Below are 16,583 nucleotides of genomic sequence, written 5' to 3'. Positions count from 1 at the left end.
CTCAAACACAGTAATTGAACATAGAACAGTACAGCACAGAACAGGCCCTTCGGCCCTCAATGTTGTGCCGAGCCATGATCACCCTACTCAAACCCACGTATCCACCCTATACCCGTAACCCAACAACCCCCCCTTAACCTTACTTTTATTAGGACACTACGGGCAATTTAGCATGGCCAATCCACCTAACCCGCACATCTTTGGACTGTGGGAGGAAACCGGAGCACCCGGAGGAAACCCACGCACACAGCGGGAGGACGTGCAGACTCCACACAGACAGTGACCCAGCCGGGAATCGAACCTGGGACCCTGGAGCTGTGAAGCATTTATGCTAACCACCATGCTACCCTGCTGCCCCAAATAACCCCCTTGGAACAGTATTACTCCCTCAAGCACAGTAATAACCCCCTTGGAACAGTATTAATCCCTCGAACAGAGTAATAACCCCTTTGGAACAGTATTAGGCCCTTGGACACAGTAATAAACCCCTTGGAACAGTATTAACCCCTCAGGCACAGTAATAACCCCCTTGGAACAGTATTAATTCCTCAAACACAGTAATAACCCCCTTGGAACAGTATTAGGCCCTTGGACACAGTAATAACCCCCTTGGAACAGTATCAACCCCTCAAACACAGTAAGAAAACCCTTGAAACAGTATTAACTCCTCGAACAAAGTAATAACCCCCGTGGAACAGTATTAATCCCTCAAGCACAGTAATAACCCCCTTGGAACAGTATTAGGCCCTTGGACACAGTAATTAAGCCCCCTCCCCCGACACAGTAATAACCCCTTTGGAACAGTATTAACCACCGGGACATGGTAATAACCCCTTGGGAAGTATTAACCGCTCCCCTAGACACACGGTACTAACCCCCTTGGAACAGTATTAACCCGCCATGGACACAGAAATAACCCCCTTGGAATAGTATTAACCAACCTGGACACAGTAATAAGCCACTTAGAATAGTATTAACCCCCCTGGACAAGTAATAACCCCCTTGGAACAGTATTAACCCCCTAGACACAGTAATAACCCACTTGAAAGAGTATCAATCCCCTCGGAACAGTATTAACCATTGGAGACAGTAATAACCCCTTTTGGGCAGCTTTAACTCCCGAACACAATAATAACCCCTCTTGTAACAGTAATAACCCCCTCCAGTCAGACACTGTAATAGCCACCTTGGAACATTACTATCCCCCAGACACAATAATACCCCCCTTGGAACTGTATTAACCCCTCCATACACAGTAATATCCTCTTGGAACAATATTAACCTCCTTGGAGCAGTATCAGTCTCCCAGACATGGTAATAACCCGCTTCAAACAGTATTAACCCCCTTGGAATTGTATTAACCCCCCCACCCTCCGGACACAGTATTAACCACTTTGAGACAGTATTAACTCCCCACTCCCACCCCCGGACAGGGTAATAATCCCCTTGCAACAGTATCAACTCCCTTGAAACTATATTAATCCCTCTGGTCACAGGAATAACCATTTTGAGACAGTATTAGGCCCCCCCACCACCCCTGGATAGAATAATAATCCCCTTGCAACAATATATATTTTTTTAAATTTAGAATACCCAATTATTTTTTCCAATTAAGGGGCAATTTGCATGGCCAATCCACCTACTCTGCACATTTTTGGGTTGTGGGGGCGAAACCCACGCAGACACGGGGAGAATGTGCAAACTCCACACGGACAGTGACCCAGAGCCGGGATCGAACCTGGGACCTCAGCGCCGTGAGGCGCTTGTGCTAACCACTAGGCCACCATGCTGCCCTCCCTTGCAACAATATTAACACCCAGATGCAGTAATAACTCATTTGGGACAGTATTAAACCCCCTTCTGGACTCAATAATAACACCCTTGCAACAGTTTCAACCCCCCCATAAACAGAAATAGCTCTCTTAGAACAGTAGTAACCCCCCCAGATACAGTAATACCCTCTTGGAACAGTATTAAACTCCACACCTCTGCCCCCATATATAGAGTAATAATCCGCTTGGAACAATGTTAAGTTCTGTAATAAGCAACTTCCTTAAAAAAAGACCATCATTGATTTGAGATGACCCGAGATTGTGAAAGGGTCTACCAGAATGCAACTCTTTCTGTAATATCAAGAAAGGTAAAGAAGGGCCTTTTCAATGTGATATAATAAAACTGACAATATTGCAGTATAACTGGGCCTCAGTGTTGAACTATACAGAGGAGATCTGACAATCAGGGGTAACGGAACGAGGGTCTGCCAAATGGTTGCTAATTTTCTGAGCCCCCTCTTTCTCTATTGGAAGGATGTGTGTCAGCCGAACTGACCTTGCAAAATCAACTCCACCTGCGTCTGCTCCTGCCAGTGAGATCATTTTTACTGTTAATCTATTCAGACTGAGGTCACTGCACAGCACTCAGTGAATGCTGGGTTACTTTCCAAAAACCAGACATTTAAATGTGTCTGAGTACTCTGTCAGTACTTCTGAATGTGTTTTCTTCCTCTGACACTCTGAGCTGTGAGTCGGAGGGGCTGTCTACACGAGGCACTAAACTGAGGCCCCATCTGCCCTCTCTAGGTAGACGTAAGAGATGCCACAGAAACAGTTGAAGAGGAGTAAGGGTGTTCTGCCTGCTGGTCTAGCCAAAGGCAGAGGGGAATGGTGATGGTTGTAATTTTGCCCAGAGTGGATGTGAGTGGCAGAGTAAAGAACTGCCTTTGCCTTTTGCACTGTGAACCTTTTTTGTTAGTTAATCTCTCCTGTCCTCCAATAACAGATCTTCCCTTTTGTTCCTTCTACCTCTGTCCCTCCTCATGACCCTCTCACTTGCTCATATCTATTTTCCTTCAATTCTCAAGTAAGATCGGTGACCTGAAATGTTTAACTCTGTTTCTCACTCCAACAGTTGCTGTTAACTATTTCCAGCATTTTCTGTTTATATTTCAGGTTTCCAGCTTCCGCAGTACTTTTGTTTTAGAGTCAACGTGGTTTTGTGGAAGGGAAATCGTGTTTGACAAATTTATTAGAGTTCTTTGGGAATGTAACCAAGCAGGGTGGATAAAAGGGAACCAGTAGATGTAGTGTACTTGGCTTTCTAAAATGTGTTCAGTAAGATGCCACATAAAAGGTGCCACACAGGAGGCGCCGTGCCGTTCGCTAGCGATGGGATTCTCTGCTCCAATCGCTGTCAGTGGGAATTCACATTGTAACCACTTCACATCACCGGGAATCCCATGGGAGGGCTTGCAGTTTTGGCGGGACCAGAGAATCCCGCCACCGGCGAATGGTTGGAGAATTCCGGCTAAGAGCACATGGAGTTGGGGGTGATATAGAATAGGATGGATAAAGGATTGACGAAGAGAAAGCTGAGTCAGAATAAATGGAGTATTTTCAGGTCGGTAAACTGTGAAAAGTGGACTACCACAGGGATTAGTGCTGAGGCCTCAATTATTTAGTCTAGATTCATGACTTAGATAATGGGATTGGCTTTATTATAATCTGATTTACTGATGATGAAGAGATAGGAACGCAATGTTGTGAGAAGGATACAAAGGGTGGAACTTTCCATGACCCCCATGGGGGTTTAGTGGTGGGCGGGATCGTCCATGGTGATGCCATGGTGGGTTGCCATTCCTGCCAGAGGGCGGCTGGCGTGATACTGATTTGCATCCCGCTAATGGGATTCAATTCATTCACCCCCCCCTGTTTGTCTGCAATATCAGTGGGAACTCACACCAGAACTCATCTGGAACAAGGTGGTATATCATCCTATACGCTGCCCTCTGGACATTGGGATGGAGGCCTCCAGCCACCGTGGATCCTTGGACACAGCAGTTGGTGGAGGCAGCATCTATCAGGTGGATCTTCCAGATTCAGTATATTGTAAGAGGTCCATTTTCTGGGTCCTGAGTGTTCCTGGAGATCCATTCTCTTTTTCAAGAGGTTCATCTTCAACAGCGGGTCATTTATGGCTGGATGCTTTTTTAAAATGGTGCCCGGATATGATCATAGAATCCCCACATGATGGTTGGCGCGAACCATCCAGCCCGTCCTTCTGTACAAAACACCCCCCCATGCAAATTTACTAAGCCCGCTGTTGAGTGATATGCCGCAGATTCCCAGCGGTCTCCAAAGCAGGGAGGAACACTCACCGTCCCCCCCCACCTTGTCCCCTCCAACCCATTCCGCCCCATCCCCGTCCCTTTCCCTGCCTCAGCCACGGGACATGGTCTTGGGAGAGAAGATTCCGCCCAAAGAGTCTGAACAGGGCTACAGGCAGGTAAGTGATTGACCAACAATTTGGCAGATGGAAAGGCAGATTATTATTAAAATGGAGAGAGACTGCATAATGCTGCAATGCAGAGGGATCTGGTTGTCCTTGGACATCATAGGAGCCCAGACTTGTTACAGTGCAGAAGGAGGCCATTCAGTGTATCATATCTGCTCTGGCTCTCCGAACAGTTAATTCATATAGTGCCATTCCTTTGTCTTCTCCCCATAATCCTGCACATCCTTCCTCTTCAGATAATTCTCCAATTCCCTCTTGAATGCCACAATTGACACTTCTCATTCTCAGGCAGCGCATTCCAGATCTTACACGCTCTTCACATGCAAGTTTTTCCTCCTGTTTGCAGTGCTTCTCTTGGCAATTATCTTAAATCAGTGCCCTCTGGTTCTCGTTCCTTCCACCCATGGGAACAGTTTCTCCCTATCTATACCCCACATTTTTGAACAGCTCTATCAAATCTCCTCTCAACCGTTTCTTCTCCAAGGAAAACAGCCCTAGCTTCGCCAAACTTCCTACACAAATGAAGTCATGAATCACAAAATGTTAGCAGGTTAGTAATTAGGAAGGTGAATGGAATGTTAGCCTTTATTCCAATGAGGGTGGAGCATAAAAGTAGGGAAATCTTGCCATGACTGTAGAGGACATTCATCAGACCTCAAGCAGGATTCTCAATTTGGGAGACTTTGGGCTGGATTCTCCAATTTTTGCGGCTAAGTGCCTACACCAGCGTGGGAACTGTGGCATTTTACGACGGCAAAATCGGCGACAAACACTCAACGACTCCAGGACCGGTGAAAGGCTAGCAGCGGGGCCAGATAAAACTCCCGGTTCCCACGCCATGCAACATGGCTCCGGCCGCACGCAGACCTGACCTGCCAGGTTTCACCTACCTTGAACCTACCCCCCCCCCCCCGACTGTGGCAGCACCGGACACAGTCTGCAGCCGTAACGTTAAGGAAAACTGAGAGCACGAGTGAACCGCGGCGTCGGGAACTTGGCCCACTGGGGGCGGAGCATCGGGGGATCATGTGACGTCCTGAGGCCATCCCAATGGCGTGCGCATACTGCCCGATGATGCCGTTTTGAATTCCGATTAGGTCATCAAAAGAAGATATTGGCGTCGGGCAAGGAGAATCCTGCCCTACGTTCTCCCGCCAGAAGTGAATCGACCATGATTTGTGTTGGCATTAGGTGCAGCGCCCAGAAGCAATTCATCCTCTCTTGTCATGCAAATTTATGCATGGCTTGGAGCTCATGAATCCCACTATCTGGCTGCTATTCTGAGCGGGCGGCCAGAACTGAGGTTCGGTGACTGTTCCCCACCCCCACCCCCACAATGCAAATCCAACCCCTCCCCACACCCTCCCATTCCTGCTGACAAGGCATTCCCCGCCCACCCCCGCCATGGAAATTGCTGGGTCACCACCATTGGAGTCGAAGGTGACAAACAGGAAAGTGGAGTTAAGGCCATAACCACTGCAGCCATGATCTTATTGGATGGTGGAGCAGGTGTGATGGGCCGAATAACCTTCTCCCGCTTCTTACGTTTTTTTTTAGTTGAACATCTCTTCTGCAAGATGACACTTCTGACAATATAATACTTCATTAAAGTATTACATTGGATTGTCAGCCTAGAATTTTCACTCCGTTCTCAGAGTGGGCCTTGAAGACAGACCTCCAGACTCCGAAATACCCATGAGCCACCTTGACACTCTGGGCATTGTTTGTGTTTCATTGAAGTAGCGACAATTGCTAATTAAGTCTGACTTGCCTTGACATCAATCGATAATGGGGACAAAAGTGATGTTCAAAATAACCTTAATATGTTTTTATTTTTTTTGCAGAGATAAGAGATGGAAATCTGAAAGCCATTTTAGGACTCTTTTTCAGCTTGTCCCGGTACAAGCAGCAGCAGCAGCAGTACCAGGATCTGGTCGAGCTGCAACAGCAGGTGCAGCACCAGTCATTAGCGACTGCCTCGGTCTGTCAGCAGAGGGTCCAGCAAGACATGCAGTCCAGGTAGGCCATTCACCCTCTACCTTGACCCCTACAGCAACACTGCTCTGGATCAAGTCTATACTGCAGTATTTTAACACACTGCTCCTTTGACAAGACAGCTTCTACCTTTTTGAAACACGGGCCATTTCTAGAATAGGAGCTGAAATGCTGCGGAGTTCATCTTTCCACCTTATCTTTTAATCTGTTCTGCCGATAACCATGTTGAAAGCTTTCTCTTGAACCCTCTTAAAACATAAGAGAGTCGCCAATAAATCTACTTGCCAATTCCTTTCCTCAAGAATGGTGAGAAAGTGGAACTCGCCCCCACAGGGAGTGGGTAAGGTGAATACTGTCGATATAGTTAAGGGGAATCTGGATAAACACATAAGGGATTCTTATACTTTAGTGCATCTATGGTGAAATGAAAGTCACCAAAGTCCCAGAGGCCACGCACCCCTTTTTGAGAGAGAGCTGACTGGTGGTGATTTAACCAGAGGGTCACCACACATCCAGGCAAGGGTTGGGAAGATGTTATTCATGAATAACGTCAACCGGGACAGGAATTAAACCTGCGCTGTTGCCGTCACTCCACATCACAAACTACCACTAATCAGAAACTGAACTGGACCAACCATATAAATACTGTGGCTACAAGAGCAGACAGAGGCTGGGAATGCTGAGGCCGAGTCACTCATCTCCTGACTCCCCGAAGCCTGTTCACCATCTAAAAGTGAGGAGTGTGATGGAAAACTCACCACTTGGCTGGATGAGTGCAGTTTCCACCAACATTCCAAAAGACTGACACCATCCAGGACAAAGCAGCTTCGCTTGATTGGCACCCCATTCACGCCAGCTTCAACACCCACTCCCTCCACCATCAACACCCAATGGCAGCAGTGTGTACCATCTACAAAATTCACAGTAGGAATCAGTAAAGGCTACTTAGACAGCACCTTCCAAACCCCTGACCCCTAGCACCTAGAAGGGCAACATTTGTATATAATTGCCACCACTTATTCCCTGCCATAAACTTTGGATGGTGAAACTATGATAGGTTGGTTAAGTGTAAAAGTTGCTAAAAACAGGCCCCACTGTTCATTAAACTCATCACTACTCCTGAAAGTTTGACAATCTTCTTTGTATTTTAGTCATTCCGTGATGGATTCCAGTTAATTCTATCCTGGGGTCACTGCGAATTTAACTGGAAATGCACCTGAATTTGCAGTTTTCAACTGTGAATTCTGGAATGAAGCAATAACTGGAGATGCCCAACTCCTATCACGGTTTTCTCCAGGCATTGGGCAGACTCCCAATTACCCAAACCACCTTATAAAGTGAATACAGCTTTAAAACAATAAACATTATTACAGAGGAGGCTCTTCAGCTTCATTCACAAAGCACATGGACATGAATTTCCTGGGAGCCGGTCCCATTCTACTACTGTGAGATCACCAGAAATGTAGCATAAATACCATTTACGAAGGTCATGCTTCCAGTAAAGTTATGACAGCGGAGGAAGAACATCTGATTGGTTCTCGGTCACATCTGAACCCCACTGTTAGACTCCTGATATGTGATAATACTGTGGTGATAGTTCTCTCAACAAATAATAATGGTGCCCCAATTACTTCTCCAAGTCATATAGAAATCATAGAAAATATATGACAGAAGGAGGCCATTCAGCCCATCTTCCCCTGCTGGTTAATGAAAGGTTATCTAGCCTGATCCCATCTTCCTGCACCCAGTCTGGAGCCCTGCAGGTCAAGGCTCTTCGAGTAAACATCCGAGTTGTTTTTAATTGTGAGTTTCTGACACCATCACCCTTTCACACAGTGAGTTCCAGGTTCCTACAATATTCTGCATGAAAATACGTTCCCTTAATCCTCCTACCAATTGCATAAATTCTGTGTCCGCTTGGTTTTTGAAGCTTTCATTAAGGTAAAGTAGGTTGTCCCTATTTACTCTGTCGAGGCCCCTGAATTTTATCCCCTTCAATTAAGTCACCCTCAGCATACTCTGTTTGAAGGAAAATAACCCTAGCCCATCCAATCTTTCCACATTTGCATCAACCGCAAACTAAAACTACCCATAGGATACAACTGAAAGGACACGGGAACAGCTTTGATGGGATGTTCAGCCTTAAAGACTGTGACACTCCATGTTCGGCACCATTGACTGTAAATTTGGAGGATGTGTATGAAGAACATTGGAACAGGAATAAGCCACTTCATCCCTCGAGCTCGCCACAGCCAGCTCTCATTAGCATGTCGACATGTTGATTTCTCTATCAAAAGGACCGCAAAGCTGGCAGCAAGAGGCTGCTCTGGCCATTGGGGAATGGGGAAATGGACCATCTGATTGTCTAATATCAATTTGTGGAATAGCTCGAACTTTCTCCAACTGAGCATTGAGAAGATTAATAATGGTACAGATTCCGTGATCACTGTGCATTAACATGAGAGCTTTCCTGTGCTGCAGTGTGCTTTGCTGAATGACATTTGGTTTATTGGAGTTGATTATGCGAGAATGTGGCTGACAGCATGTCTGCTGAAAGCTTTAAAGTTCTAATCCTTATGTGAGACAGCACCGATATAACTTTTTTATTTTCTATTCCCATATGTTCCTTCTTAAGGTTGATAGTTGGGCGTTTTTATGAGTTTATTTAGCTTATTTTGTGAAGGAAATGCAAGAAATCAGCACAGTACAGAAATCCTCTGTTAATACAGACACTGGATATTTCCCTTTGTTTCCAATGATTCCACAAAGCTTTTGATTCTACCATGTCTGATATTGGGAACAATTCCTACAAGGAGAAGTATTATTGTATTGTCCCCTCTCCGACCGTGAACATAAGTCATGAACTAAATGAATTTTCACAGAAGTTAAAATGACTGTAATTTGAAGGTGAATTGGTCAATGAAACTTTCTGTTCGGGGCTCCGGTTATTGGATCAGACAATTGTTTAACCTAACCATGTGTATTCCCACAGGTTTCTTTTAAGGATGAACACTGTACAAACTTCCAAAGATCACGGGCCTCACGGTAGCATGGTGGTTAGCATCAATGCTTCACAGCTCCAGGGTCCCAGGTTCGATTCCCGGCTGGGTCACTGTCTGTGTGGAGTCTGCACGTCCTCCCCGTGTGTGCGTGGGTTTCCTCCGGGTGCTCCGGTTTCCTCCCACAGTCCAAAGATGTGCGGGTTAGGTGGATTGGCCATGCTAAATTGCCCGTAGTGTAAGGTTAATGGGGGGATTGTAGTAGGGTGGGTTTAAGTAGGGTGATCATTGCTCGGCACAACATCGAGGGCCGAAGGGCCTGTTCTGTGCTGTACTGTTCTATGTTCTATATCAGTTGGATTTTTATAAAGTTTAAAAGTACATTGTAACTTCATACCGTAAATTGAGTTTGAGTACAATTCCAATTTTTCATTAATGTTAAAGTTTAACAGCACTTTGGCTTTGTGTAGACTATGGCCTTAGATCATGTCTAATCTTGTGGAGGAACCTCAGGCAGCCACAGAGGAGAGATACATGCCATACTAGACCCCTTCTCACTGCTTCTGTTAGGAAGGATTGATTTTCACCAGCCATGCTGCCTCTCCCTGTGTGTGTGGATGTGTTGATGAAACCAACCTGATGTCCAGTTGCAGCCAATCTTGCAGCTTCAAGACTTGAATGTTCAGAAGAACAATTACACAACCCAATACTTTGATCGTGACTTGACTGCTTTTAAACTCAAGAAACCAAAAGCTTAAATTGACAGCATTAAGGGAGCAAGAACAGAGCGTTAACAGCCAGAAGTATCCGTTGAATGGGAGGGGGCACAGTAGTTAGCACCGCTGCCTCACAGCACCAGGGACCCTGGTTCAATTCTGGCCTTGGGTGACTGTGTGGTGTTCCCGCGCTCTCCCCGTGCCTGCGTGGGTTTCCTCCGGGTGCTCCACATATCAATTTGTGGAAGAGCTTGAACGGTCCAAAGATGTGCAGGTTAGGTGGATTGACCATGCTAAATTGTCCCTGAGTGTCCAAAGATGTGCAAGTTCAATGGAGTTATGAGGACTGGTGGGGGAGTGGGCCTAGTCAGAGAGTTTTTTTGGAGGGTTGGTGCTGACTCGATGGGCTGAATGGCCTCCTTCTGCTCTTTAGGAATTCTATGATTCTATAATAGTTCTGCACAGGAATGGGGAAGCATGTAGAATCAAATCACATTCCTTATTGACATCTTCATACCCACCAGTCTGACCAGATCTCTTGTTTCATATTTCTGTTTAATGTCACACGATTCTAACTTAATTATTTGTGCATCATTGTGCCTTTTAGTTCTTTCAAGACTAGTTTGATGTAACTTGTCATGTTGATAAAGTACATTTATGTGTAATCTTTCTGTTTCCTGTGTTTTTTTGTTCCCTCTCCTCTCTCAGTTTGGCAGCTAGATATGCAAGTCAGCCCCAACATGCTGGAAGTGCAGCCAATCAGAAAAAGTCTACCAGGTCAGCTGGTAATTCTTATCCAATACCTGCTCAGTTTGTGTGAATGCTCAGTTTGAGTGTCAGGTATAGAATGGTGATGTTCCACAAGTTTCTGATCCTCACAATTAATTATTAAGGTGTTGAAATATTTAATGCCTTTTCTAAAGAGACAGAGAACCTTCAGACCGAGGAATTAATTTTTTCATTTAATTAACTGTTTCCCTCATAATCATTTGGGAAATTGTGTTCAAGAACCAAATGAAAGAGGCCTTACCAAATGGTGGATATGCCATTAGTTTTAAGTAACGCATGTGCAGTGTTGCCAACTCTGATTGGATGTATTCCTGGAGGTGACGCCAGATGAGCTGCTGCTCCAAACCTCCCCATCTCCATCCTTTTGCCATTGGTCACCCACCATTGGTCATTTTGCCACAGCTCCATCCCCCCACCTCCTGCTTGTCCACAGCCAATCAGAGTTCAAATTGAATTCTCTTCACCTGATTGGAGGGTACTTGACTGTCAGTCAGCAGTCTTATCCTTTTGTTTTCAAATGCCCTGATGATTTTCTTGTGGGATCTGCCTTTTAAGGCCTGGAGAGTCCAGGGTGGTCCTGGAGGGTTGGCGACCCCTATATGTAGCAGCGTAGTAAGTACATCATCGTGCGAAAATGTTATTCCATATAGTTTGTGGAGTGGGTTCAAAGGATGATGAGGGTTCTCACTTTGCATTCATGGGATATTTGCAGTGATTAGAAATGGTTAAAGCAGTCAATATGGTGAGAGGGGAGAAAGAGTAAAGCAGGTTCAAGGCTGCTTCATCATCAAAGTGACATCACTGAGTCAACATGTCTGTGTCATATCGTTTTAAAACTCTGCTTAATCACATCCTGTTGTGTATGTATAATCCAGTGTGATACACTCGCACACATCTCACTAAAGTGTCTGTTATTGTGTGCCATGCCTGCTGAATGACAGGACAGAGACAGCTTCCTGGATCTGTGAGGCTTATGTTGTTCTCAGAACTGGCGGTTGCTCATAGCGTTAGGTCACTTTCTGAGTCTAACAATTATTGAGGCCCCTGGTTGAGGCAAGCTATAAATATCAAGAATGAATTGACTAATTAGATTTCTCCAGAGTGGCTCGTGCACCACCGTCAAATGTTTAAAAAATAACTGCAAGGGGTTACTAAAATAATTACGAATGAGTCATAAAGTCTTACAGGGCAGAAAGAGGCACTTCGGCCCACCGAGATGCACTCAAATCTGGCTGAACCACCCCCGCCACAGCACATGGTCAGATTCAAATCTTATTTTTTTGCACCCGATAACTTTGAATGGATTTTTTCCCCCTGAGTGAGACAGGAATCTTGCCTGGATTAAAGCAAGCTTGAGCTGATTCATGAAAGGAAAGCCCAGGCGAAGAATCTCAGTTTCACAGCTTCTTTTGGGCCTGAACATCGACAGAATCTTGCAATGCAGGAGGAGGCCATTCAGACTATCGTTCTCGTGCTAGCTCTTTGAAAGAGCTACCCGGTTAGAAAGAGCAATCCATTCCCCCGCCCCTGTCATTTCCCATGACTACATAATTCCCTGCATAATTTCTTCAAGTATTTATCCAGTTCCCTTTTTTGAAAGTTACTATGGAATTTGCCTTGAGTTCCTGACGAAGGAATGTCCCAAACATTTCTGAAGGTGATTCTCCGTGTCCCCGGCCTCTGCAACCTCCTTCAACCTGATTTTCTATAAATGTAGTGGTTTGTGTAGGGGGATGAGAGGTCGTCAGAGGACACGTTAATGATGTTTGTTCATACTCTTGCACTGTCTGATGGACAGTCCTTGAACAGTGTTGGCAGAGGATGTGCTCGTAACAGGTTTCATCTGTTTTCGCTGATGGGGGGGGGGGGGGGGGGCTGGGGGCTTGGTGGTGGAAGGGGGAGGGGGGTATCTACAACAAAGTGACACATGGCGTGATTCTCAGGAAAGATTTCTAAGTGTAGCGAGCGGGAATTGCTGAGCTTCCTGCTGCTCGGCCCAATGAGGCCAGCAACGCTATTCAACGTTAATTGGTCCACTGAACGAGGCCTGACGGGTTTGTCGCCGCAAATGAAGGCTCGCCAGCTGATTCGCCAGCACTGCGTTCGCCAGCCCTCCTGCTAACAAGGTCAAGCAGCATTTAAACAGCACTTGCTCAGCCAACCCCAGCCAGCTCGCAACAATGGCATCAAGGAGCCCAGCCCCAAGATTCGGGGACGCTGACCTGGGGAGGCTGCTCGACGGTGTGGAGGCCAGGAGGGATGTCCTGTTCCCCCAAGGGCCTAGGAGAGTTAGCCATAGAGCAGCCAGTGCTGCCTGGGACGAGGTGGCGGCAGCCGTGAACGCTGGGAGTGTGACCAGAAGGACAGGCCTCCAGTGCAGGAAGAAGGTTAATGACCTACACCGGGCAGCATGAGTGAGTAGACCCAAACCCCCCCCCCAACACAACACCCAACCCCTCCCCGAGACCAGTGTTCCCCCATGGTGCATCTATGCCCAACTCTCCATGTGACCCCCATCCCTCTGTCCACCCCTTCCCCTTCAACCCCCCCCCCCCAACCCTCCCTTTACACCCTTCCTCCCAGAACTGTGAACCAAACGTGCGGCTAATGATGCCCCCTCTGTGTCTCCTCAGGAAAAGCTCTTCCATAATTGCCGGGAGAGGGCCCAGACCGACAGAGGGGTGCCATGCATCAGAATCCTCACAGCTTTTGAGGAGCGTGCCCAGGAGGTGACCGGTATGGCTGTGGACAGTGGTCACCCACACGGAGGCTGGCGGACGCTGCAGAGGTGAGGAACCACCGGCCTCCCCCTGGGGGACCAGCTAAACGTGAGTTGTTATTGCCTTACTGACTGACTGACCCATCCCTCCCACCGATCACATGTCCATTCTCCCGCAGGTCCTCCAGCCGACAGTACCGGCCCATCCTTCTTCAGCCTCTCAGGAGACCAACTCGGAGGAGAGCTCCGAGGATGCCACCATAATAGTCGCGGCACAGCTATCATCCCCACCCTCCACCAGCGCAGATACAGACACCTTGGTGGGAAATGTTAGTGGTCACACTTCTGGGGCACAATCTGATGAGCACCACACAGCTGCTGATGCACATCAGGTAGGGGCAGGAACCCCCAGGCGAGACTGATGCCGAGTCTGTGGAACAGGCTTACCCGGAGCTGATGGAGACGTTGGGGAACAACCGCGACATTCAGAGGGAGATGTCAGAAGATCCATAGCCTCTTGGAGGAGTCCCAGAGGCTACGGGCACAGGAGATGTCACCAGCAATGCTGGCACAGAGGCCAACACTGCTAGGATGGTGACCTCAATGGCGAGTCTGACACATGTCGTCGGCACCATTAGTAATGGTATCAAGGCGTCGCGCAGTCGATGATGGCCATGGCTGAGGGTCTCGACAGAATGTCTGCCTCACTGGGGGATGTCACCCAGTACCAGGCTGACCTTGATGAGGTCTTGCAGGACATGTACTGCTCACAGATGGGAAGCTTGTCCCAGTCGCAGGTGGGCATTGCCAAGGCACTGCAGAGCATGGCCCAGTCACCGAGGAGCATTGCCGAGGGCGTTGGTGTGGACTATGGGGAACCAGCAGGGCTGGCAGAGCCAGATGATGCAGGACCAGCCGGAGCTCGATCCAGCTGACCCTCCATCGTAAGGTGAACCCTGGGGACCTGTGGGCAGTAAGCAGGAAGAAGGGGCGCTGGGTGGCAATCCAGACCCATCCCATAGTGGGGCTGGTGGGCATCAATTCAATCTGACGAAGCCGCATGTGGCAGCCAGCACACGGGTCAGGCTGCGCATGTGCCATTGACATGCACGCTGGGGCCCTCCAGCCCCAGAGGCCCCAGAGGACGGCTGCTAGTGGCATCGAAGGCCATGGGCAGCCTCCACCTCTGATGTGCTTGCTGGGGAGAGACCTAGACGTCATGACAGAGTTAGGAAGGCCAAGCACATCGGGGGAGAGGGGGGCGGTTATGGGTGAGGGGGAGGGGAGGGGGGTATGGGGGACATGGGGGGGGCAGCATCATTGTGAGAGTGGGGGGTATTACAAATTAAACCCCCTTGAGTACAACCAGTAGGATGCCTCTGTCAGTTTCTTCTGCAACGCGGGCAGACCTCCTAACCCTTGCCCATTTCTCCAGGCATTTCCCCCCTGTCCTCAGGCACACTGCGTACAGGTGATGGGTGTGAGCAAGCACTCAGCAGACAGGCAGGGGTCAGATTATGGCATGGATTGAGGAGTGCCAGAGCTCACCTCTCTGCAGGTTGTCATCACCCCTTGCCATCGACAGTGACCCGCTGATAGTGCCGACACAGTCTCAGCACCCTGGGCTGGTGGGAAATAGTATTGCAGGGTGACGGGTCAGGCTACGTCCGAAGTGAATTTGACGAGTATGAGGGCCTCTCTGGCCCTCGGGGTTTGCCGAATCCTCGCCACTGCCGCCTGTCCTGCATCCTCCAGCTAGTCCTCGGGTTCCTCCCCAGCTTCAAACTCCAGCGACTGCTGGTCCAGTGCCAACTCATCGTCCTCGTCCTCCTCTGAGGTGGCACATATTCTTCATCATCAACCTCCAGCATGTCGCCCTGCTGCTGTTCGTGGTTGTGGAGGATACAGCAGACCACCACAAAGCGCGTGATGCTCCGGGGGATGTGCTGCAGTGCACCACCAGAGCGGTTGAGGCATCGGAACCGCATCTTGAAGAGTTTGATGCACCACTCAGTCAGACCGGGTGGTCTCGGATAGGGTCTCTGCTTCGGTTTCCGGCCTCCGTACTGGCACCATTAGCCAGGTCCTCAGTGGGTACTCCTTATCCCCCAAGAGCCAGCTGCCCATCTTGGGGTGCCTCTCAAAGAGGCCGGGGATGACCGACTGCCCCAGGATGTAGCTGCCGTGCGCACTCCCTGGCAAGTGGGCACAGACCTGCATGACCTTCATTTGATGGTTGAACATGAGCTGTATTTTGTGGCAGTGGAACCCCTTTCTGTTTACATAGGGCAGCCCCAGATGGCCCGGTGAGTGCAAGGCGATATGCATGGTATCTCTGACTTGTGGAACAGGGGCATCCCGGCGATGGCAGAGAAACCTGTTGCCCAGACATCTTGTTCGGATTGGTCCAAGTCAAAGCCGATGTAGTTTTCCGCCCGGGCATATACAGAGCATCCGTGATCTGTCAGATGCACCTGTGGGCTGTGGGCTACCACACAGGTCCCCGCTCGAGCCCTGGAATGATCCCGAAGTGTAAAGGTTCATGGCTGTGGTGACCTTGACAGCCACCAGGAGTAGGTGTCCTCCTCTTCCATGAGGTGCCAAGTCCAGGAGGATTTGGCTCAGATGTGGCACCATCTCCTTGTTGAGGCGGAGTATCTTGCTGCACGCGCTGTCCGTCATCTGTCCAAAGGACCAGCAACGCCTGTACACTCTGGGCCGTCATGGGATCTTCCCTCTGGGTCCCTCTCTGACCTGATGGGTAGCCTGGTCCTCAGCTTGTGGGACAGGGTCCGGCACATGGGCTGCCGTCTCGAGCATCATCTGACAGTGTTGCTTCCGCCGTCTCTGGCATCTGGCCACCCGGACTACCAGCAGCACCACTAGGGCATATTATGCATCCAGTATCCCTGCGTTCAATATCTGTAAGGCATTGGGAGAGGCATTGCAAACAGCGGTGGCTGCCACCTCAGGAACCTCCATTCCCCCACTGATCCCCCCTGCTCGCCCGACAACCTCCTCGGAATGCCCTATCACGCACACCAGGCCACAACGGGCCCCCCTCATCAGACCCCA

The 16,583-nt window shown here is 48.7% G+C and overlaps 1 protein-coding gene across 11 annotated transcripts in view; it reads left to right on the top strand.

The window, feature by feature from the left end:
- nav3 (neuron navigator 3) overlaps nucleotides 1–16,583 on the top strand; it is an 838,834-nt gene that overhangs the window by 524,009 nt on the left and 298,242 nt on the right. For 10 of the 11 annotated variants that reach the window (XM_038781097.1, XM_038781098.1, XM_038781101.1 and 7 more), the window contains 2 exons: nucleotides 6,135–6,309; nucleotides 10,709–10,777. In XM_038781097.1, the coding sequence (XP_038637025.1) occupies nucleotides 6,135–6,309; nucleotides 10,709–10,777 (244 nt within the window). The remainder of the gene's footprint in view (nucleotides 1–6,134; nucleotides 6,310–10,708; nucleotides 10,778–16,583) is intronic. The other variant, XM_038781095.1, reaches the window with a different exon arrangement.

This window comes from Scyliorhinus canicula, chromosome 20 (genome assembly GCF_902713615.1).
Source record: "Scyliorhinus canicula chromosome 20, sScyCan1.1, whole genome shotgun sequence".
Classification (NCBI taxonomy): Eukaryota; Metazoa; Chordata; class Chondrichthyes; order Carcharhiniformes; family Scyliorhinidae; genus Scyliorhinus; species Scyliorhinus canicula.
This window is presented reverse-complemented; position numbering and strand designations above follow the sequence as displayed.